The 18013-nt window shown below is 38.5% G+C and overlaps 1 protein-coding gene across 1 annotated transcript in view; it reads left to right on the forward strand.

Moving 5' to 3' along the window:
- Positions 1-18013, forward strand: part of CNTNAP5 (contactin associated protein family member 5) — a 1201383-nt gene that overhangs the window by 951342 nt on the left and 232028 nt on the right. The window contains exon 14 of the mRNA XM_049889068.1: positions 9267-9423. Within this exon, the coding sequence (XP_049745025.1) occupies positions 9267-9423 (157 nt within the window). The remainder of the gene's footprint in view (positions 1-9266; positions 9424-18013) is intronic.

Here is an 18013-nt window from a genome sequence, read left to right on the forward strand (position 1 = left end):
TCAGAAGGCAACAGAACAATATATTTAAAGTGCTGAAAGAAAAACAAACAAAAAACTGTCAACCAAGAATACTATGCCCAGCAAAACTATCCTTCAAGAATGAGAGTGAAATAAAAACATTCTCAGACAAACAGAAGCTGTAAGAGTTCATATTCCCCAGACCACCCCTACAAAATATACTAATGAGAATCCTGCAGATGAAAGAGAACAGGTGCTAAAAATTAATTCAAAGCCATACATAAATGGAATGTTCTCTAGTAAAGTTAATTGCATGAGCAAGTATAAGGACTACTAAAAAATATCCATGTTTGATGGTTCTAATTGTTTTGTTCTTCAAGCTTTCTAATGACAAACATAAAAAGTATAGACAAAAAATATAAAGATGTAGTCAACAATAACAAAAACAATATGGAGAGGACAATATAGGTATAGAATTTCTATGTTACTGAAGTTAAGTTGATATCAACTTACCCAGGATGTTATAAATGCAAGTTGTCAAATCTAATATTCATGGTGACCACTAAGAAAATATCTTAGGAGAAGGGAACCAAAATGACTTACTACAATAAATCAACAAAAAACAAAGTTGGCAGTATTAAAGGAAAAAAAAAGACAACGAAGTCATAACACACACATGCAAACAAATAAAAAATGACCAAAGCAAGTCCTTTCTTATTGGCAATTAAAATGCATGTAATTGAACTAAATGCTCCAATTAAAAGGCAGAGAGTGGCAGAATAGATTAAAAAAAAAAATCCAATTATGTACTGTTTACAAGAAATGCACCTTAGAACCAAGGATAAAAATAAGTTGAAAATGAAAGATGGAAAGGAAAAAATATTCCATTCAAGTAATACTAAAAGAGAGCTGAAGTATCAATCTTAAGATCAGACAAAATAAACCTTAAGACAAAATATATTAGAAGAAATAGAGATGGACATTATATAGTGATAAAATATCAATTCATCAAGATTTAACAACTGTAATTATATACGCATCTAACATTAGAACACTTAGATATATAAAGCAAACACTAATAGGATTGAAGGGAAAAATAGATAACAATACAATAATAGCTGGAGTCTTCAACACACCACATTGATCAACCAAGAAACAAAGGACCTGAATGACACCATAAGACAATTACAGTTAACAGACATATATAGAACACTCCATCTAACAACAGCATACTATACATTCTACTCCAGTTCACACTAATCATTCTCCAGGATCAACTACATATCAGGTCACAAAGCAAGCTTAGACAAATTCAAAAAGAGTGAAACCATACAAAGTATTTTCTCTGATCACAATGGAGTGAAACTAGAAATCAATAACAGGAAAAAAAAAAAAAACCTTAAAAATACCCAAACATATGGAAATAAAACACACTATTAAACTACCAATGCGTCAAGGGAGAATTCAAAGAAGAAATCACAAATTACTGAGAGTTAAATGAAAATGAAAGCACAACATACCAATACTTATGAGATGGAGTAAAGGCAGTGCTAAGAGGGAAACTTACAGCAATAAATGCCTACAAGGAAAAAAAAAAAGAGATGAAATCAGCAGCCTAAATCTGTAATTTGAAGAGTTAGATTTAGAAGCATAAACTAATCCTAAACCTACCAGAAGAAAGGCAATAACAAAGATCAGAGCAGAAATAAATGAAATCAAAACCAGAAAAACAAACAACAACAACAAAAAACAGAAGTTGGTTCTTTGAAAACAGCAAAAAATTGACAAATTTTTGGCAGAATAACCAAAAAAAAAACAGAAGAAAGATGCAAATAATCAAAGTAAGAAATTAAACTGGAGAAGTTACAACTGACCTGCTAGAAATAAAAGGAATTATGACAAAATACTATGAACAACTGTATGGCAACAAACTGGATAACCTAGATAAAATGGACAATTTCCTAGAAGCACACAACCTACATAAGCTGACTCAAGAGAAAATAGAAAATTTCAACAGACCAATAACAAGTGAAGAAATTAAATCAGTGACCAAAAACCTCCCAACAACAACAAAAATCCTGGACAAGTGGCATCACTGGAGAATTTGACCAAATCTTTACAGAAAAATTGACACCAGCCCTGTTTAAATTCTTCCCAAAGGTAGAGAAGGAAGGAATAGTCCCTAATGTATTCTGTGAAGCCAACATAACCCTGATACCAACAAGACTAAGACATCATAAGAAAAGAAAGCTATGGCACACTATTCCTTATGAACATAGTTGCAAAAATTCTCAACACAATATTAGCTACCAAAGTCAACAGCATATTAAAAGAATAAATGGGATTCATTCCAGAAATGCAAGGATGGTTCAACATCAGAGAATTAATCAGTATATACACCACATCAATAGAACAAAGGAAAAGAAACACATGATCATCTCTATGAATGCAGAGAAGGCATTTGATATAATCTAACAGGCTTTCTTGATGAAAACCCTCAAGATGATTGGAAGAGAAGGGAAGTTTCTCAGTATGACTAAGGGCATATATGAAAAACCAACAGCCATCACTGTATTTAATGAAGAAAGACTGAGAGGTTTCCCCTTGTAACTGGGAACAACACAAGGGTGCCCACTCTCACCACTTCTGCTCAGTATCATATTAGAAGTTGTAGCTACAGGAAAAAGATAAGAAAAAGGTATACAAATTGGAAGAGAAGTAAAATTATGTCTATTCTTATATAAAGAAAATCCCAAAGAATCCACAAGAAATCTTGTAGCTCTAATAGAGGCATTTAGCAAAGTTGCAGGGTACAAGATATTGTTGTTATTGTTGTTAGGTGCCATCCAGTTGGTTCCAACTCATAGTGACCCTGTGTACTACAGAACAAGACACTGCCCAGTCCTCCACCATGCTGACAGTCATTGTTATGCTTGAGCCTATTGTTGCAGCCACTGTGTCAGTCCATCTCATGGAGGGTCTTCTTCTTTTTCATTGATCCAGTACTTTACCAAGTATGATGTACTTCTCCAGCCACTGATGCTTACTGATAACATGTCCAAAGTATGTAAGACGTAGTCTCGCCATCCTTGCTTCCAAGGAGCATTCTGGTCATACTTCTTCCAAGACAGATTTGTTCATTCTTTTGGCATATATGGTATATTCAATATTCTTCACCAACACCACAATGCAAAGACATCAATTCTTATTTGGTCTTCCTTATTCATTGCCCACCTTTTGCATGCATATGATATGATTGAAAATACCACAGCTTGGGTCAAGTTTACCTTAGTCCTCAAGGTGACAAGATAAAAATTTAGGTGGGTTTCTATATACCAGCAATGACAAATCTGAAATGGAAACTAGAGAAACAATTCCATTTATAATAGCATCTAAGAAAATAAAATACCTATGGATAAATTTAACCAGGAATGCAACTTATATAATGAAAATTATAAAACACTGCTGAAAGATATTATAAAGGAGTTAAATAAATGGAAATGTATTCTTCATGGATTGAGAGACTTCATATTGTTAAGATATCAATACAACCAAAAGAAATCTATAGATTCAATGCAATCCCAATCAAAATTTCAACAGCCTTCTTTACAGAAATGGAAATACCAATCCTCGACTTCATATGGAATGTCAGGAGGCTCCAAATAGCTAAAGCAACTTTGAAGGTGGAAAACGAAGTAGAAGCAGTCACAGTTTCTTATTTCAAAATATACCGTACATCTACAGTAATCAAAACAGCCTGAAACTAGTATAATAACAGATGCATAAACCAATGAAATAGGACTGAGAGTCTAGAAATGAACTCATACATGTACAGTCCACTGATTTTTTCAGTGTTGCTATGTCCATTCAATGGGGAAAGAAAAGTCTCTTCAATAAATGGTGTTGGGAAAATTGGATTTCCCCAGGCAGAAAAATGAAACAGAATCAATGCCTCATGCCATACAAAAAACAAATTAAAAATGTATTAAGGACTTAAAAATGAAAACTAAAACCATAAAATTCTTGTAAGAAAATATGGAGACTATGCTGCTGGGCCTATATTAACAATGGGTTATCTGATATAATCACAAAAGTATGAATAGCAAAAGACAAAACAAATGTGACCCCATAAAAATAAAATACTTTTGTTTCATCAAAAGACTTTACTAAAACGGTGAAAAGACAAGCTAAAGATTGGGAGAATATCTTCAGGAACCAGATATCAGATAAGAATCTAATAACCGAAATACATATAAAACTTCAACAATGTAATGACAAAGAGACAATCCAATCAAAAATGGGCAAAAGTAAATAGACATTTCACCAGAAACGATATTCAAGAGGCCACCAAGCACATGAAAAAATGCTCAACATCATTAGCCATCAGAAAGATGAAAATCAAAACTACAATGAGAAACCATTTCACTGCCACTAGGATGGCTGAGATTAAAAAAAAAAAAAGGAAACTAACAAATGTTGGTGAGGATGCGGGGAAACTGGAACACTTATCCATTGCTGGAGGGAACACAAAGTGTTATAGCCATTTTAGAAAGCAGTGTGGTCGTTCTTCAAAAAAACTAAAAATAGGACAACCATCTAACCCAACAACCTCACTGCTAGAAATATATCCAATGGATTTGAAAGCAGCAACAGAAAGAGACATGTACACCAGTGTTCATTGCAGCACTATTTACAATAGTCAAAAGAAACAACTTAAATGACTAGTAATGAATAAATGCATAAAATCTGCTACATATATACGATGGAATACTACTTAGCCAGGAAGAGAAATGAAGTCGTGATGCATGCTAAAACACTCATGGTCTTTGAAGACATTATGCTGAATAAAATAAGTCAATCACAAAAGGGCAAATACTATATGACCTCACTTATATAAAAAGACAAGAACAAGCAAATGAATAGAGACCAAAGTTAATTAATGGTTACCAGGGGCAGGAGAGAGGAAGGGAGGGGAGTTACTGCTTATGGACAATGAGTTTCAGTTTACAGTGATGGACGATTGACATTGATTAAGACCAAGGTTGTACAGCTAATGAATGTAATTAACATCAAGTTGTACGCCCATAAAAAGTTGAATTGGCAAGTGTGTGATAGATACATTTATAACAAAATAACAAAAAAGAGAGAGAGAGCGAGCTGCTAAGGCTGTTTATATAGAACTAAACACTTCATGGGATTTGGTTTCTTGATTTGGTAGCTTAGGGTCATGGTTTCTCAGAACATCCAGTTAATTGGCCTAATATTGTGTTCAGTTCTTCTGTTCTACCTCCTAGTTTGTAGCATAGTGTTTGGGGTCATATAAGATTGCAAGTGGCCAATTAAGGTGGAACAATTGTTCTCTATTTACCTGGAGCAACAGAGGAAGGAGAGTCAGGAAAAGGAGGAGGAAATGGAACTACCCCCTTTGTCATGAGACTAAAAGAACTGGATGGTGGCCTGTTACCATTATTGAATGTTTTGATCAAGGATTCTATAGAAAAATCCTGATCAAAAGGAGGGAAATATGCAGAATAGAATTTAGAATTTTCATGGAATTCAGACTTCCAGAGCCATTGAGGCTCGATTAACCCCTGAGATAATCTTTACACCTTAAACAAAAAATGTCCCCTGAAGTCTTCTTTAAACCAAACAATAAAAAAAAATAATACCAAACAATAGTTTAACTTAATTAGTAAAAGATACTTTGAGCATTGTGGTCTTTTAAGGAACTGTCTATATGGGATCAAGCTGACAACAGCAACTTAAAAGGTTAGGATGCTTGGTGAGTGGTGACATTGTGTTAATGGAGGGAGAACAGTTTGTAAAAAGATGGTAAAAATTTTTACACAACTTGAGGGATGTAATCAATGTCACTGAATCGTACATGTACAACGTACATGTATAAATGTATATATGTTCTGCTGTGTATATTTTCAACCACAAAATAAAATATTTATAATAAAAACATATAAATAAGCCAAAGCAAAAAAAAAAAAAAAAAACTGGTTGCCAGACTTTAGGGGGTGAATTCAGAGCCTCAGTGGTACGAGGCACTCATGGATTCGAAGCACAATAAAGCTTTAGGCAGTTAATGGAATTCTATGGGGTTAAGACAACAAATAACAATTGGAAATACTATTAGAAGGTAACAAATGCACAAGAATTTGTATACAAATCAGTTGTTTGGGATTCATAACAATGTTACTAATGTGCTAACAACCTTGGGGAAACCCTGGTGGCCTAATGGTTAAGAGCTATAGCTGCTAACCAAAAGGTCAGTAGTTCAAATCCACCAGGCACTCCTTGGAAACTCTATGGGGCAGTTCTACTCTGTCCTATAGGGTCGCTATGAGTCAGAATCGACTTGATGGCAATGGGTTTGGTTTTTAACAACCTTGGGGTAGCTCAAAAACAAAAAATAACCCCTGGTGATGCTGAATTTTACTATGTGGTCTGAATTCTAGACTGGGAGAAGAGGCCTGGGCAGTCTTGGAACAGAAGAAAGGTGGAACGATTTCTTCCCGTTTTTTAGACCCAACATCAATATTACCAACATATTCAAATATACCATACTTTACCGTCATGCTATCTGGACACACACACTGGGACAAACCACCTAAGCTCTCTGCTTGAAACAAATGTGACAGTCGTTTCAGCCCCTTCAGTGTGGCTTATCTGAGGTGGGATTTAGAAAGAAAGCAATTCAATTAAACTGGTTTACAATAATTTATAACTGTTCTAAACCGAAAACCCTTGTGGAATAGTGGTTAAGAGTTCAGCTTCTAACCAAAAGATCAGCAGTTCGAATCCACCAGGTGCTCCCTGGAAACCGTATGGGGCAATTCTATTCTGTTCTATAGGGTCGCTATGATTCGGAATTGACTCAGTGGCAATGGGTTTGTGTTTTTGGCTTATTCTAAACTAGGAACAAGCATTTGTATCATTTAAAATTATTCTTAAAAGAGAAAGCACTGATAAACAGACATCTTGAACTGGAATTTTAGCCAGGGAGTAAGGGGGTGGGGGGAAGATATGATCAATGGCTTAAGACATTTTAGGCAAAGAGGTATTTGGATGAGTTTAATGCTTTGGACTGTATGCTCTCTCGATCAGCACCCAGGATGCTTCAGCTCTTCATAGTCTTTCTTTTCTTTTCCTGATGACCTACAGATTCTCTGAAGGCCAGATTGCTGTCTTTCTTCCTCTTGGCCCCGGTGACCTTCATGGTAGTATTAGCAATGGCGCCTTTGTGGAGAATGTCACTGCTTTTGTAAACATGGACAATTTGTAGCTTTGAACTCTTGTCTTCTGAGTGATAGCCAATTTTAAACTACTGAAATATTCTGTCATAGAAGAAAAACCCAACAGGTTTTACTAAACTAAACACAGAAATTGAAAAAGACAAGACTTAAAAATGTTTTTTGTTACCGTGTAGGCTGGAAATTAGAAGTTGTGTACCAGCTTTGTATGGGTTAAATCCAGCCTTAAGAAGGACTTGTTTTTCTTTTTTTTTTTTTTTTGACCATACATTATTGGCCATCACCATGTCTCTCTCTCTCTCTCTCTATACCCTGTTGCTGTTGAGCCCATGGTGGTGCAGTGATTAAGTGATTGGGTGCCAACCAAAAGGTCGGCAGTTCCAATGTACCAGCAGCTCAGTGGGAGAAAGATGTGGCAGTCAGCTACAACAAAGATTTACAGCCTTGGAAACTGCATGGGACAGTTCTACTCTGTCCTATAGCGTGGTTATGAGTTGAAATTGAATGGTCAAACCAAACCCGTTGCTGTTGAGTAGAACAGAGTAGAGCAGATCTCCCCCACAGAGTTTCCAAGGCTGAAATATTTACTGAAGCAGACTGACACATCTTTCTCCCTCTCCTTTTGGTTAGCAGCTGAGCGCTTAACCACTGCATTGCCAGGGCATCTTATATGTATATATAAGTCCCTGGGTAGCACAAATTGTTTAGCATTCGACTACTAGCCAAAAGGGTGATGGTTCGAACCCATCCAGAGGCACCTCAGAAGACAGGCCTGGCAATCTGCTTCCAAAAGGTCAGAGCCTTGAAAACCCTACGGGGTAGTTCTGTCATGCACACTTGGGGTTACCCTGAGTCAGAATTGACTCCATGGCAACTGACAACAACATATGTGTTTTATTTGTATACGTGTTTTATATGTGTATGTGTGCATATATTTTCTTTCTCCTGATCTTCGAATTCGAAATTTGTGATTTCTCCTCCTTGGGGGGGAAATCAGAGGATATGATAACCCTGGGTCTAGAGGAATCAAGACAAAAATCAATGTGCAGTGTGTCAGGATTACCCTCTTACCTAAACTAAGCCTTCCGCCTTCACTTCACTCTCTATCCTTCCTTATAGTCTGTTAGTATCTGCAGGCAAAGTCAGGCTAGTCTTGGCCCTGGTGGCATTTCTTCTTTAGTAGTATTAAAAGGAAATTAATATATTTCTTTTATGCATACCTTTTTTTCCCCGTAAAATCTGGTTCAATTTACTCAATTGTGATATCTGCCTACTCTGGAAAGCACTTGAGTTTGTGACTCTTCTGAACCTTGTGATTAATCAATATTTTACCATATAAATACTTTGATGAAAATTTTGTTTTTAAGTAAATATGTGTATGTATGCATATATACATAAATACACACACACACACGCAGAGTGTCAGTGGTGTTTCTGTGGTAGAATTCTTGCCTTCCACGTGGGAGACATAGATTCGATTCCTGGCCAACACACCTCATGAGAAACGACCACCCATCTGTCACTAGAGGCTTGTGTGTTGCTATGATCCTGAACAGGTTTCAGTGGCGCTTCCAGACTAAGACAGACTAGGAAGAAAGGACTGGCTATCTACTTCTGAAACTCAGCTGATGACAACTGTATGGATCACAGCAGACCAGTCCACATTTGATCACGGGAATGGTGCAGAACCAGGCAATGCTTTGTTCTGTTGTATAGGTGGTCACCACGATTTCGGAGCCAACTCAATGGCAGGAATAAGGCAGCTAATGAGAAGCCCTGGTGGTGCAATGGTTAACAGCTAGGCTACAAACCAAAAGGTCAACAGTTTGAATCCACCAGCCACTTCTTGGAAACCCTATGGAGCAGTTCTACTCTGTCCTATAGTGTTACTATCAGTTGGAATCAACTCAAAGGCAATGGGTTTTAATAAGGCAGAGAGTGAGAGACAGAGAGAGGGAGAAAAAGAGAGACTTTAACTGAGTTTTCTGTGACACCCTCTGCTGTTTCAGACTTACCCAACCCTGACTTGTTAACTGTCTTTTTTTTCAGACGGAACACCGTTTACTTGGTGGATTGGGCGGTCAAATGAAAGGCATCCTTACTGGGGTGGCTCTCCCCCTGGAGTTCAGCAATGTGAATGTGGCCTGGATGAGAGTTGCCTGGATATCCGACACTTTTGCAATTGCGATGCTGACAAGGATGAATGGTAATGGGAACCGCGATCTTGCTTCAGTTGTGGAGGAAGCGCATTAATTGAGGCAGAGTGTTTCCCTAAAGAGAGAAGGACACAGAAGAGAAATTCATTATGAGCTAGGGCTCTCTGATGGTCGTGATTATTTTTAACTTAAAAAGTTCCAGTTCTGACATTTTTAGGAATACGACTGACGTTTCTAATATGAAGGCACGTTGCTTCACAATCCCCTCCTTATATTTGAAAGGCTCTATTTTAAACAACAAATAGGATGGACTATTTAGCGTTGCAGTTTAGCCAGTGTTTCCACAATGCATGTGATAAATGTTTCTGTAGAATGGGAGACAGGGATGTGTGATTATACAGACTATTTTCTTATTCTCACATTGTCCATTTAGTGTTAGTCACCAGTCTTCTCTTTTACTGCCAATGAAAATACAGCAAAGAAATTTTAGATTTACGGAGCATCTATTTAAATCTCAAATAACACTTTGGTTACCTTTGCTTTTCTTACTTTTGCATCTTAAGGTTGAGGAATGTAGATGACAGATACGTTACATAATTTTCTCAAGGTCACACCTGTCTATTAAGTGACAAATACAGAATTTGAACTCAGACACATGAGACTAGAGTCCCTCTTACGCCAAGTTACTTCTCTGAAGTAAAGTTTAAAGTTCCCACTTCCATTAATCCATTTTCTGTGTGTCCTCCAGGTGAACTGCTTGTTTTTCACTATATTGATCCTGAAAATATACACTCAGAACATTTCCAAAGACACTTTTGTTTTGACCAAATTTAAGCCTTTCTTTGGTTTTGGCTTTTGTAATTTTGCTCGATTTATCAAATGCTACTCAATTTTAGTTAAGAATTTCTATGTCAGGCTGCTCTCGACCCAGCTGAACTTCTTTTTAAGTATGTTTCTTTACTGTCCAAATCGATAGTAGCAAGGGCTATCTCAAAGGAAATTTAAGGTGGAGTCTAAACCTCTGTTCAGGGAGGAAAGGATCAAACATTTGACTCCATGGAGTTCTACTAGATGGAACACCTCTTCAGAACCCCACACAGCTGCTTGAGCTCCAAGGCAAGTTGGGTGGGTACCTTCTCCTAACCTCCTACTTTTCATATGGGTAAAATCAGGTGAATGGGACTGGAGGTAGGATGGGCTTCTTGATTATTTTGGTCCCTACTTTGCCCTGCTGAGACATCTTATCATAGCATTGAGGGATGCCTATAAAGCAAATATGGCCTGTGTGTTGAATGAATATGGGGTCCCTTTTAACATCATACCCCTCAAGGCCTCCCATTCCTGTGAAGTAGTTCCTTGATGGTAGTTGTTAGCTGAATAGATGAATTCAGAAAATCTTTGAAGAGGAGGAATCGTCACAAAATGGAATCCACAAGCTTGAGAGGTATGAGTGGAAGGGTTAAGTAGTTGTGTTACGAAGAAATCATATTTGGAATCCTCTGCTCCCAGCAGCTAAGATTCATTCATTTCTTTAATTCATTAATTCACCTTCTCTGTGTAAGATGTTAGAGATTATTTGTAGATTTACAGACTTGAATGGAAACACCATCACTTCCTTGTGTGTATCAGAGAAGAAAGAATAGGAGATAGAATGCAAACTAAAGAGTTGTTGGAAATGGAGAGTGTTTCTCATAAAAAAAAAAAGTTTCTCATAGTTACCTTCAATTCCAACTCCCTCCTTGGCTGAGTTCTTGATCTTTGCTTACTCTTTTCTTTTTTTCTTTTCTTTCTTTCTTTTTATTTTAATTGTGCTTTATGTGAAAGTTTACAACTCAAGTTAATTTCTCATATGAAATTTATACAATATTGTTTTGTGACGTTAGTTAAAATCCCCACAATGTGACAGCACACTCACCCTTTTTACCTAGGGTTCCCTGTATCTATTCAACAATTTCCTGTCTCTTTCTGCCTTTTCATCCTGCTTCCAGAAAGGAGCCGCCCATTTGGTCTCGGGTATCTGACTGAGCTAAGAAGCACACTTCTCACATGTATTATTTTTTGTTTTACAGTACTGTCTAATCTGTCTAAAGAGTGGGCTTTGGGAATTGTTTCAGTTCTGGGTTAAAAGAGGATCTGGGGGCCATAGTTTCAGGGGTTCCTCCAGTCCTTGTTAGACCCTTAAGTCAGGTCTTTTTACATGAATTTGAGTTCTGCTCCACACTTTTCTCCCTCTCTGTCTGGGACTCTCCTCTCTGTTGTGTTCCCTGTCAGGGCAGTCATTGGTGGTAGCCAGGCACCGTCTAGACCTTCTGGTCTCAGGCTGGTGGAGTCTCTGGTTTCACTGTGTCATTTTCCATGGACATGACCCCTTTTTTACATAACATTTGCCCACTGGAAGCTTCCCAGATAACAGCTTTTTACTGACTGCTGAGATCAAGTGGGGGAGAATGACATTATACCACTTGAAAGTTGAAAGCTAGACTATCATGTTCAGGTGCCGCTACCACTCCCTTCTGCTAGACAATCCACTGGCCGTCTCTTCCATTCAGATTCCAGTCTCTCACCTTCCCCTCTCCCTCTGTTAACCTACACCCTGGTTCAGGAATCACTGAGCCCCTTATATGTTGTTTTAACTTCATCATCTAGGCTGTCTCAAAGGGCCTCTTCAGAGAATCCATTCCCTTACCCACAGCACCCCACATTTCTGTTCTCACAGCAGTAATAGCATATTTCACAACCCTTTCAACTTCCTTTAGAGCCAGAGAAAAGGTCCCACCTCTGCCATTTTCTGTGCCAAGTTACCTCCATTAGGGCATCAGAACTTGTTTTTAAATGCGGGCTGTGCAAGGATCAAGAGAGAAGGACTGAACTTCTTTCCTTGAGAAGGATGCCTACTTCGTCCTTGGTTGCCCCAGGGTAACATGTTGACTATCCCACGGTAAAGTCTCAGTGAAAGAAGGCCAGGAAAGTCTTTTTAGCATTCTCTAGAAAGAATAGAGGCTGAGGTTCTGATTTAACTATTCAGAATTTCATGCATTGTCACAGGACAATTCATATCTTTTTGAGAAATGATTTTGAAACATAATTTGCTTAAAAAGCGACTATATATACTATTCCATCTGACATTTATTCATTCATCACATGTTTATCAAGCACCTACTTCGTGCCAGACAGACAGTCTGCTGTGCTGGCCAAGTCAGGGTATCACGGTCCCTACCCCTAAGGAGCCCAAAAACAGTGGGGAAGTAACACCAGTAAGTTAGCAATAAATGGATAAGTCTAGGATGCCTATGGGGTAGGGCAACTAAAATTCAAATAAAAGTGGGAGCTAAATTAAGTTTTGAAGGAGCAGAATTTAGCTAAAGGAATAAACAATTTAGACTAATACAAGTCGCGGGAAGCTCTATGGGCTCATACAGGGAAGTTTATGAAAATCACTGCTTCCCGAAACATAAGCAGTTTGGTGTGGTTGTTGCATAGTTTTCATGTGGGGAATTCACATGAATTCAGGGAGGAAGGTTGAATCTAGATCACGAAGCTTCTTGTGTGCTGAATAGCATGAGATATCTTTATATAAATGAGGATCTCAAATGTACAATGTACTTTTAGTCACAGGGCCTGGCATAACCTTGTGGAAAGGCATTTATGATTTATCTGTCCAACTGTGTAATTTGCTGCAGAAAGGAAAATTACAAATGTGAATAAAATTGTGAAACAGCTAATCGCATTCTTCCACTCTCATCTTTGGCCGACATATGTTCCAACTGGCTTTCCACACATTTCACAAATTTGTTTCAGGCATCCATGCCCTTTTAGTATCATTAATGTTCTGGGTACACCTATGAAATCTCAAGTATCTCTGTCTTATTAAATTCCCTTGAGTTTATGCTTTTGGGTAGAGTAAATCAGAAAACTGATTGGGGCTAGCATAGTATCTTGTGGACAGCAGTTCAATATATTATACCTTCTAGATAATACAGTCACTTAAAAAAAGTTACCTATCAGGTACTGAAATGTTTCTAATATTTTATGTACTAAATCCCATATAAACATCCCAGCATCTTTGAGGCTGGCTTTATTATCTCCTTCCCCACGAAAAGGAAACTGAGGCTCTGAGATGTTATGTGGCTCTGTTAAGGTTGCCTAACTAGGGCTGAATATAAGGATGTTCTTGTTGATTACATCAAAGGAGCTGCTAATACTGGGATTTTGAGGAATCATGACCAGCCAGTGAAGATACTAGAGATACATCTCCCAGGGCCTCTCACATCACAACATCACATTACTTGTATTTCTTTTTGCTAAGTCAGTCAGGCTGCTTGGGGAGCCTTGGGCATCTCACACGCCTCTGGATAATATTTTGTTCTGTTTTAATAAGCCTCTGTAACTAAATAACTTACTGTCATATATTTCAATGATATTCAAGTAAATCAGGAAAATGAGAGTGTGTTACAGGGGGCGTTAGAGTGAGACAGCTCAGATGGTTAAGGTGGGTGGGGGAGAAAAAAGAAGTAACTCAAAGAATATCAAAGGCATATTTTCTTCTTGCAAATAATGGGAAGCTTCAACTAGATATCTGAAACAAATATACTACGAGGCTGACATCTAAGGGGTTTTTAGCTCAGCCAAGGTACTAAACAGGAAAATAAAAAGGGGTGGGGCAAAGAAACTTCTAACAAATTATAAAATCTCTATTAATGACTCTCTGCAAAGAAATTGGAAACCCTGGTGGCGTAGTGGTTAAGTGCTACGGCTGCTAACCAAGAGGTCAGCAGTTGAAGTCCTCCAGGTGCTCCTTGGAAACTATGGGTCAGTTCTACTCTGTCCTATAGGGCCGCTATGAGTCGGAATCGACTCGACGGTAGTGGGTTTTTTGGGTGGGTGGGCAAAGAAATTTAATGACCCAACCTGTAAGAAGCCACCACTGGGTGTTTTCTGACCCTGCTAGTTTAGGCTGATGAGCTGTTGAGAGTAGGAAAAGAAATTCTGGTGTCAGCTCTAGCCTATAGCCCTGTAGATAGCAAAAAAGAGTGTTGGGCAGTGTTGGAGGTAGAAAAACAGTCATCCAGATTAACTTTTCCCCAGAGAGAAAAAAAGGATGGCTGGGATCAGAGATCTGGAGTAGGCAGGGAGAATGGGCAAAGCATGCCTCTTGGTGATGACCCATGCCCAAATGAGGAGTGTTATCCAAGCAACTACATTGGCCTAAAGTGACACTCTCCTGCTTAACATAGAACATCCTTTTATATATTTATATATGTATGTTTATATATTTTATATATTTAGATGAAAATGCCAATATTTTTATTTGGTTTTTAATAACCCTGCTTTTTGCCTCTTCTCCTTAGTGCACCCTAGTATAAGGTGGTATGGCACAAAATGATGTGGAGTTTGAAATTCCAGTCATCTGATAATCCCAAATGGGAAAGTTAATTTTCTTCTTAAAGAACAATATTTTAGGAGTTGCTTTGTTATTATTATTATTGGAATTCCTAGAGCTTTGAGATGTTTTACACTTTAGTTTGAACCCCTCTAGCACTTGATTTCACTTCTCTGCCACCCAGAAGTCACTTCGTAAATGGAGCTGAATCCATAAATGCATGTTGGGTGAATGGCTTCTTTGGACATAGTTTTACTCCTCTGTTTTTAGATAAATCAAACCATGACCATTCTTGGGTTCATTGATATTTGTTCCATTGATGGTCATTATCTGTCTTTCACAATCTTACAAGAAATATTTACCTTTCAATTTGACTTAACCCTTTTGGCTACAGATTGGTTTTCTCCAGGCTGTCAAAAGTAGTTATACGTAATCACTCTGCTGCAAAAGCTTTCACTGTCTGTCTGCCTTAACGATGAGCTCTCCTCTCTGGTAGTGCCTGTCTAAACCAGTCCCATGGCCTTGCCTTTCACGAGGGCCCTCCATGCTCTTCCTGTGAGACTTAATGAGACAACTGCCTTTGGGAAAGATGACTGTGGATACATCAAAGGAGTTTATGTTTTTGCTGTTCTTAGATCTCTCAGGCCCGGTTTGATTTCCTCAAAACCTCCACGCTGGAGAGCCCTAGGCTCTTGTAGATTAAATGTCTATCACCCAGTAAGATCTTGAGAAAAAGTTCAAATCAAGAATCCTGAGAGAAATTAAGGGATTGTCTCAGAGCACGCTAGGGCTCTATTCCTTATTAAAAAAAATAATAATAATAATATTGTGCAATGATTTCCAGTTGAATTTTATTATTCATGAAACTATTTATTTATTTATTTATTCAACTTCAGATGAAGGTTTACAGAACAAACTAGTTTCTCCTCAGTTAGTACACACATTGTTGTATGACATTTGCTAACAACCCCACGACATGTCAACACTTTCCCTTCTCAACCCTGAGTTCCCTATTACCAGCTTTCCTGTTCCCCACTACTTTCTAGTACCCGCCCCAGGGCTGGTGTGCCCCTTTAGTCTTGTTTTTTTTCCATGGAGCACTTCAATCTTTGGCTGAAGGGTGAACCTCAGGAGTGACCTCATTACTGAGCTTAAAAGGTGTCCAGGGGCCATACTCTCAGGGTTTCTTCAGCCTTGTCAGGCCAGCAAGTCTGGTGTTTCTTTTTGAGTTAGAATTTTGTTCTACGTTTTTCTCCAGCTCTGTCTGGGACCCTCTATTGTGATCCCTGTCAGAGCAGTCAGTGGTGGTAGCCAGGTACCATCTCATAGTACTGGACTCAGTCTGGTGGAGGCCGTGGCAGATGTCCATTAGTCCTTTGGACTAATCTTTCCCTTATGTCTTTAGTTTTCTTCATTCTTCCTTGCTCTTGAAGGGATGAGACCGGTAGAGTGTCCTAGATGGCCGTTCACAGGCTATTAAGACCCCAGATGCTACTCACCAAAGTAGAATGTAGAACATTTTCTTTATAAACTCTGTTATGCCAGTTGAGCTAGATGTTCCCTGAGACCACAGACCCCACAGACCTCAGCATAGCAATTTGGTCCCTCAGGGAGTTTGGGTGTGTCTATAGAGCTACCATAGCCCTGACTTGTACAGGCTGTGCTGGCTTCCCCAGTATTGTGTACTGTCTTACCCTTCACCAAAATTGCCACTTTTCTATTGTCTATTAAGTGTTTTTCCATCCCCACCCCTCCCCTCCCTCGTAACCATCAAAGATTGTTTCTTTTTATATGTAAACCTTTTCATGAGTTTTTACAATAGTGGTCTCATACAATATTTGTCCTTTTGTGATTGACTTATTTCACTCAGCATAGTGCCCTCCAGATGCATTCATGTTATGTGATGCTTCACAGATTCATCGTTGTTCTTTAGCATTGCGTAATACGCCATTGTGTGTATGTACCACAGGTTGTTTATCCACTCATCTGTTGATGGACATCTAGGTTGCTTCCATTTTTTTTTGCTATTGTGAACAATGCTGCAATGAACATGGGTGTACATATATCTATTCGTGTGACGACTCTTATTTCTCTGGGATATGTCCTTAGGAGTGGGATTGCTGGATCATATGGAATTTCTATTTCTAGCTTTCTAAGGAAGCACCATATCATTTTCCAAAATGGTTGTATCATTTTGCATTCCCACCAGCAGTGCATAAGAGTTCCAATCTCCCTGCAGCCTCTCCAACATCTGTTATTTTCTGTTTTATTGATTAGTGCCAATAATGCCAGGGTAAGATGGTATCTCATTGTGGTTTGATTTGCATTTCTCTGATGGCTAGAGATCGTGAGCATTTCCTTACGTGTCTGTTGGTCACTTGAATGTCCTCTTTGGTGAAGTGTATATTCATATTCTTTGCCCATTTTTAATTGGATTATTTGTCTTTTTGTTGTAGAGGTGTTGGATTTTCTTGTAGATTTTAAAGATTAGAACTTTGTCTGATTTGAAATAGCCAAAATTTTTTTCCCTGTCTATAGGTTCTCTGTTTACCCTTTTGGTGAAGGCCTTTGATGAGCATAAGTGTTTAATTTTTAGAAGATTCCAGTTATCTAGCTTATCCTCTGCAGCTTGTGTGTTGTTGGTTGTGGTTTGTATCCTGCTAATGCCGTATATTAGAGCCTCTTGCCTTGAACCTATTTTTTCTTCTATGAACTTCATGGTTTTTTTTTTTTTTTTTTTTTTTTTTTATAATAACTTTTATTAAGCTTCAAGTGAACGTTTACAAATCCAATCAGTCTGTCACATATAAGTTTACATACATCTTACTCCCTACTCCCACTTACTCTCCCCGTCTTGAGTCAGCCCTTTCAGTCTCTCCTTTCTTGACAATTTTGCCGGCTTCCCTCTCTCTCTATCCTCCCATCCCCCCTCCAGACAAGAGTTGCCAACACAATCTCAAGTGTACACCTGATATAATTAGCTCACTCTTCATCAGCGTCTCTCTCCCACCCGCTGACCAGTCCCTTTCATGTCTGATGAGTTGTCTTCAGGGATGGTTCCTGTCCTGTGTCAACAGAAGGTCTGGAGAGCATGGCCGCCGGGATTCCTCCAGTCTCAGTCAGACCATTAAGTTTGGTCTTCTTATGAGAATTTGGGGTCTGCATCCCACTGCTCTCCTGCTCCCTCAGGGGTCCTCTGCTGAGCTCCCTGTCAGGGCAGTCATCGATTGTGGCCGGGCACCAACTAGTTCTTCTGGTCT

The sequence above is a fragment of the Elephas maximus genome, chromosome 6 (assembly GCF_024166365.1).
Source record: "Elephas maximus indicus isolate mEleMax1 chromosome 6, mEleMax1 primary haplotype, whole genome shotgun sequence".
In the NCBI taxonomy this organism is placed as follows: domain Eukaryota; kingdom Metazoa; phylum Chordata; class Mammalia; order Proboscidea; family Elephantidae; genus Elephas; species Elephas maximus.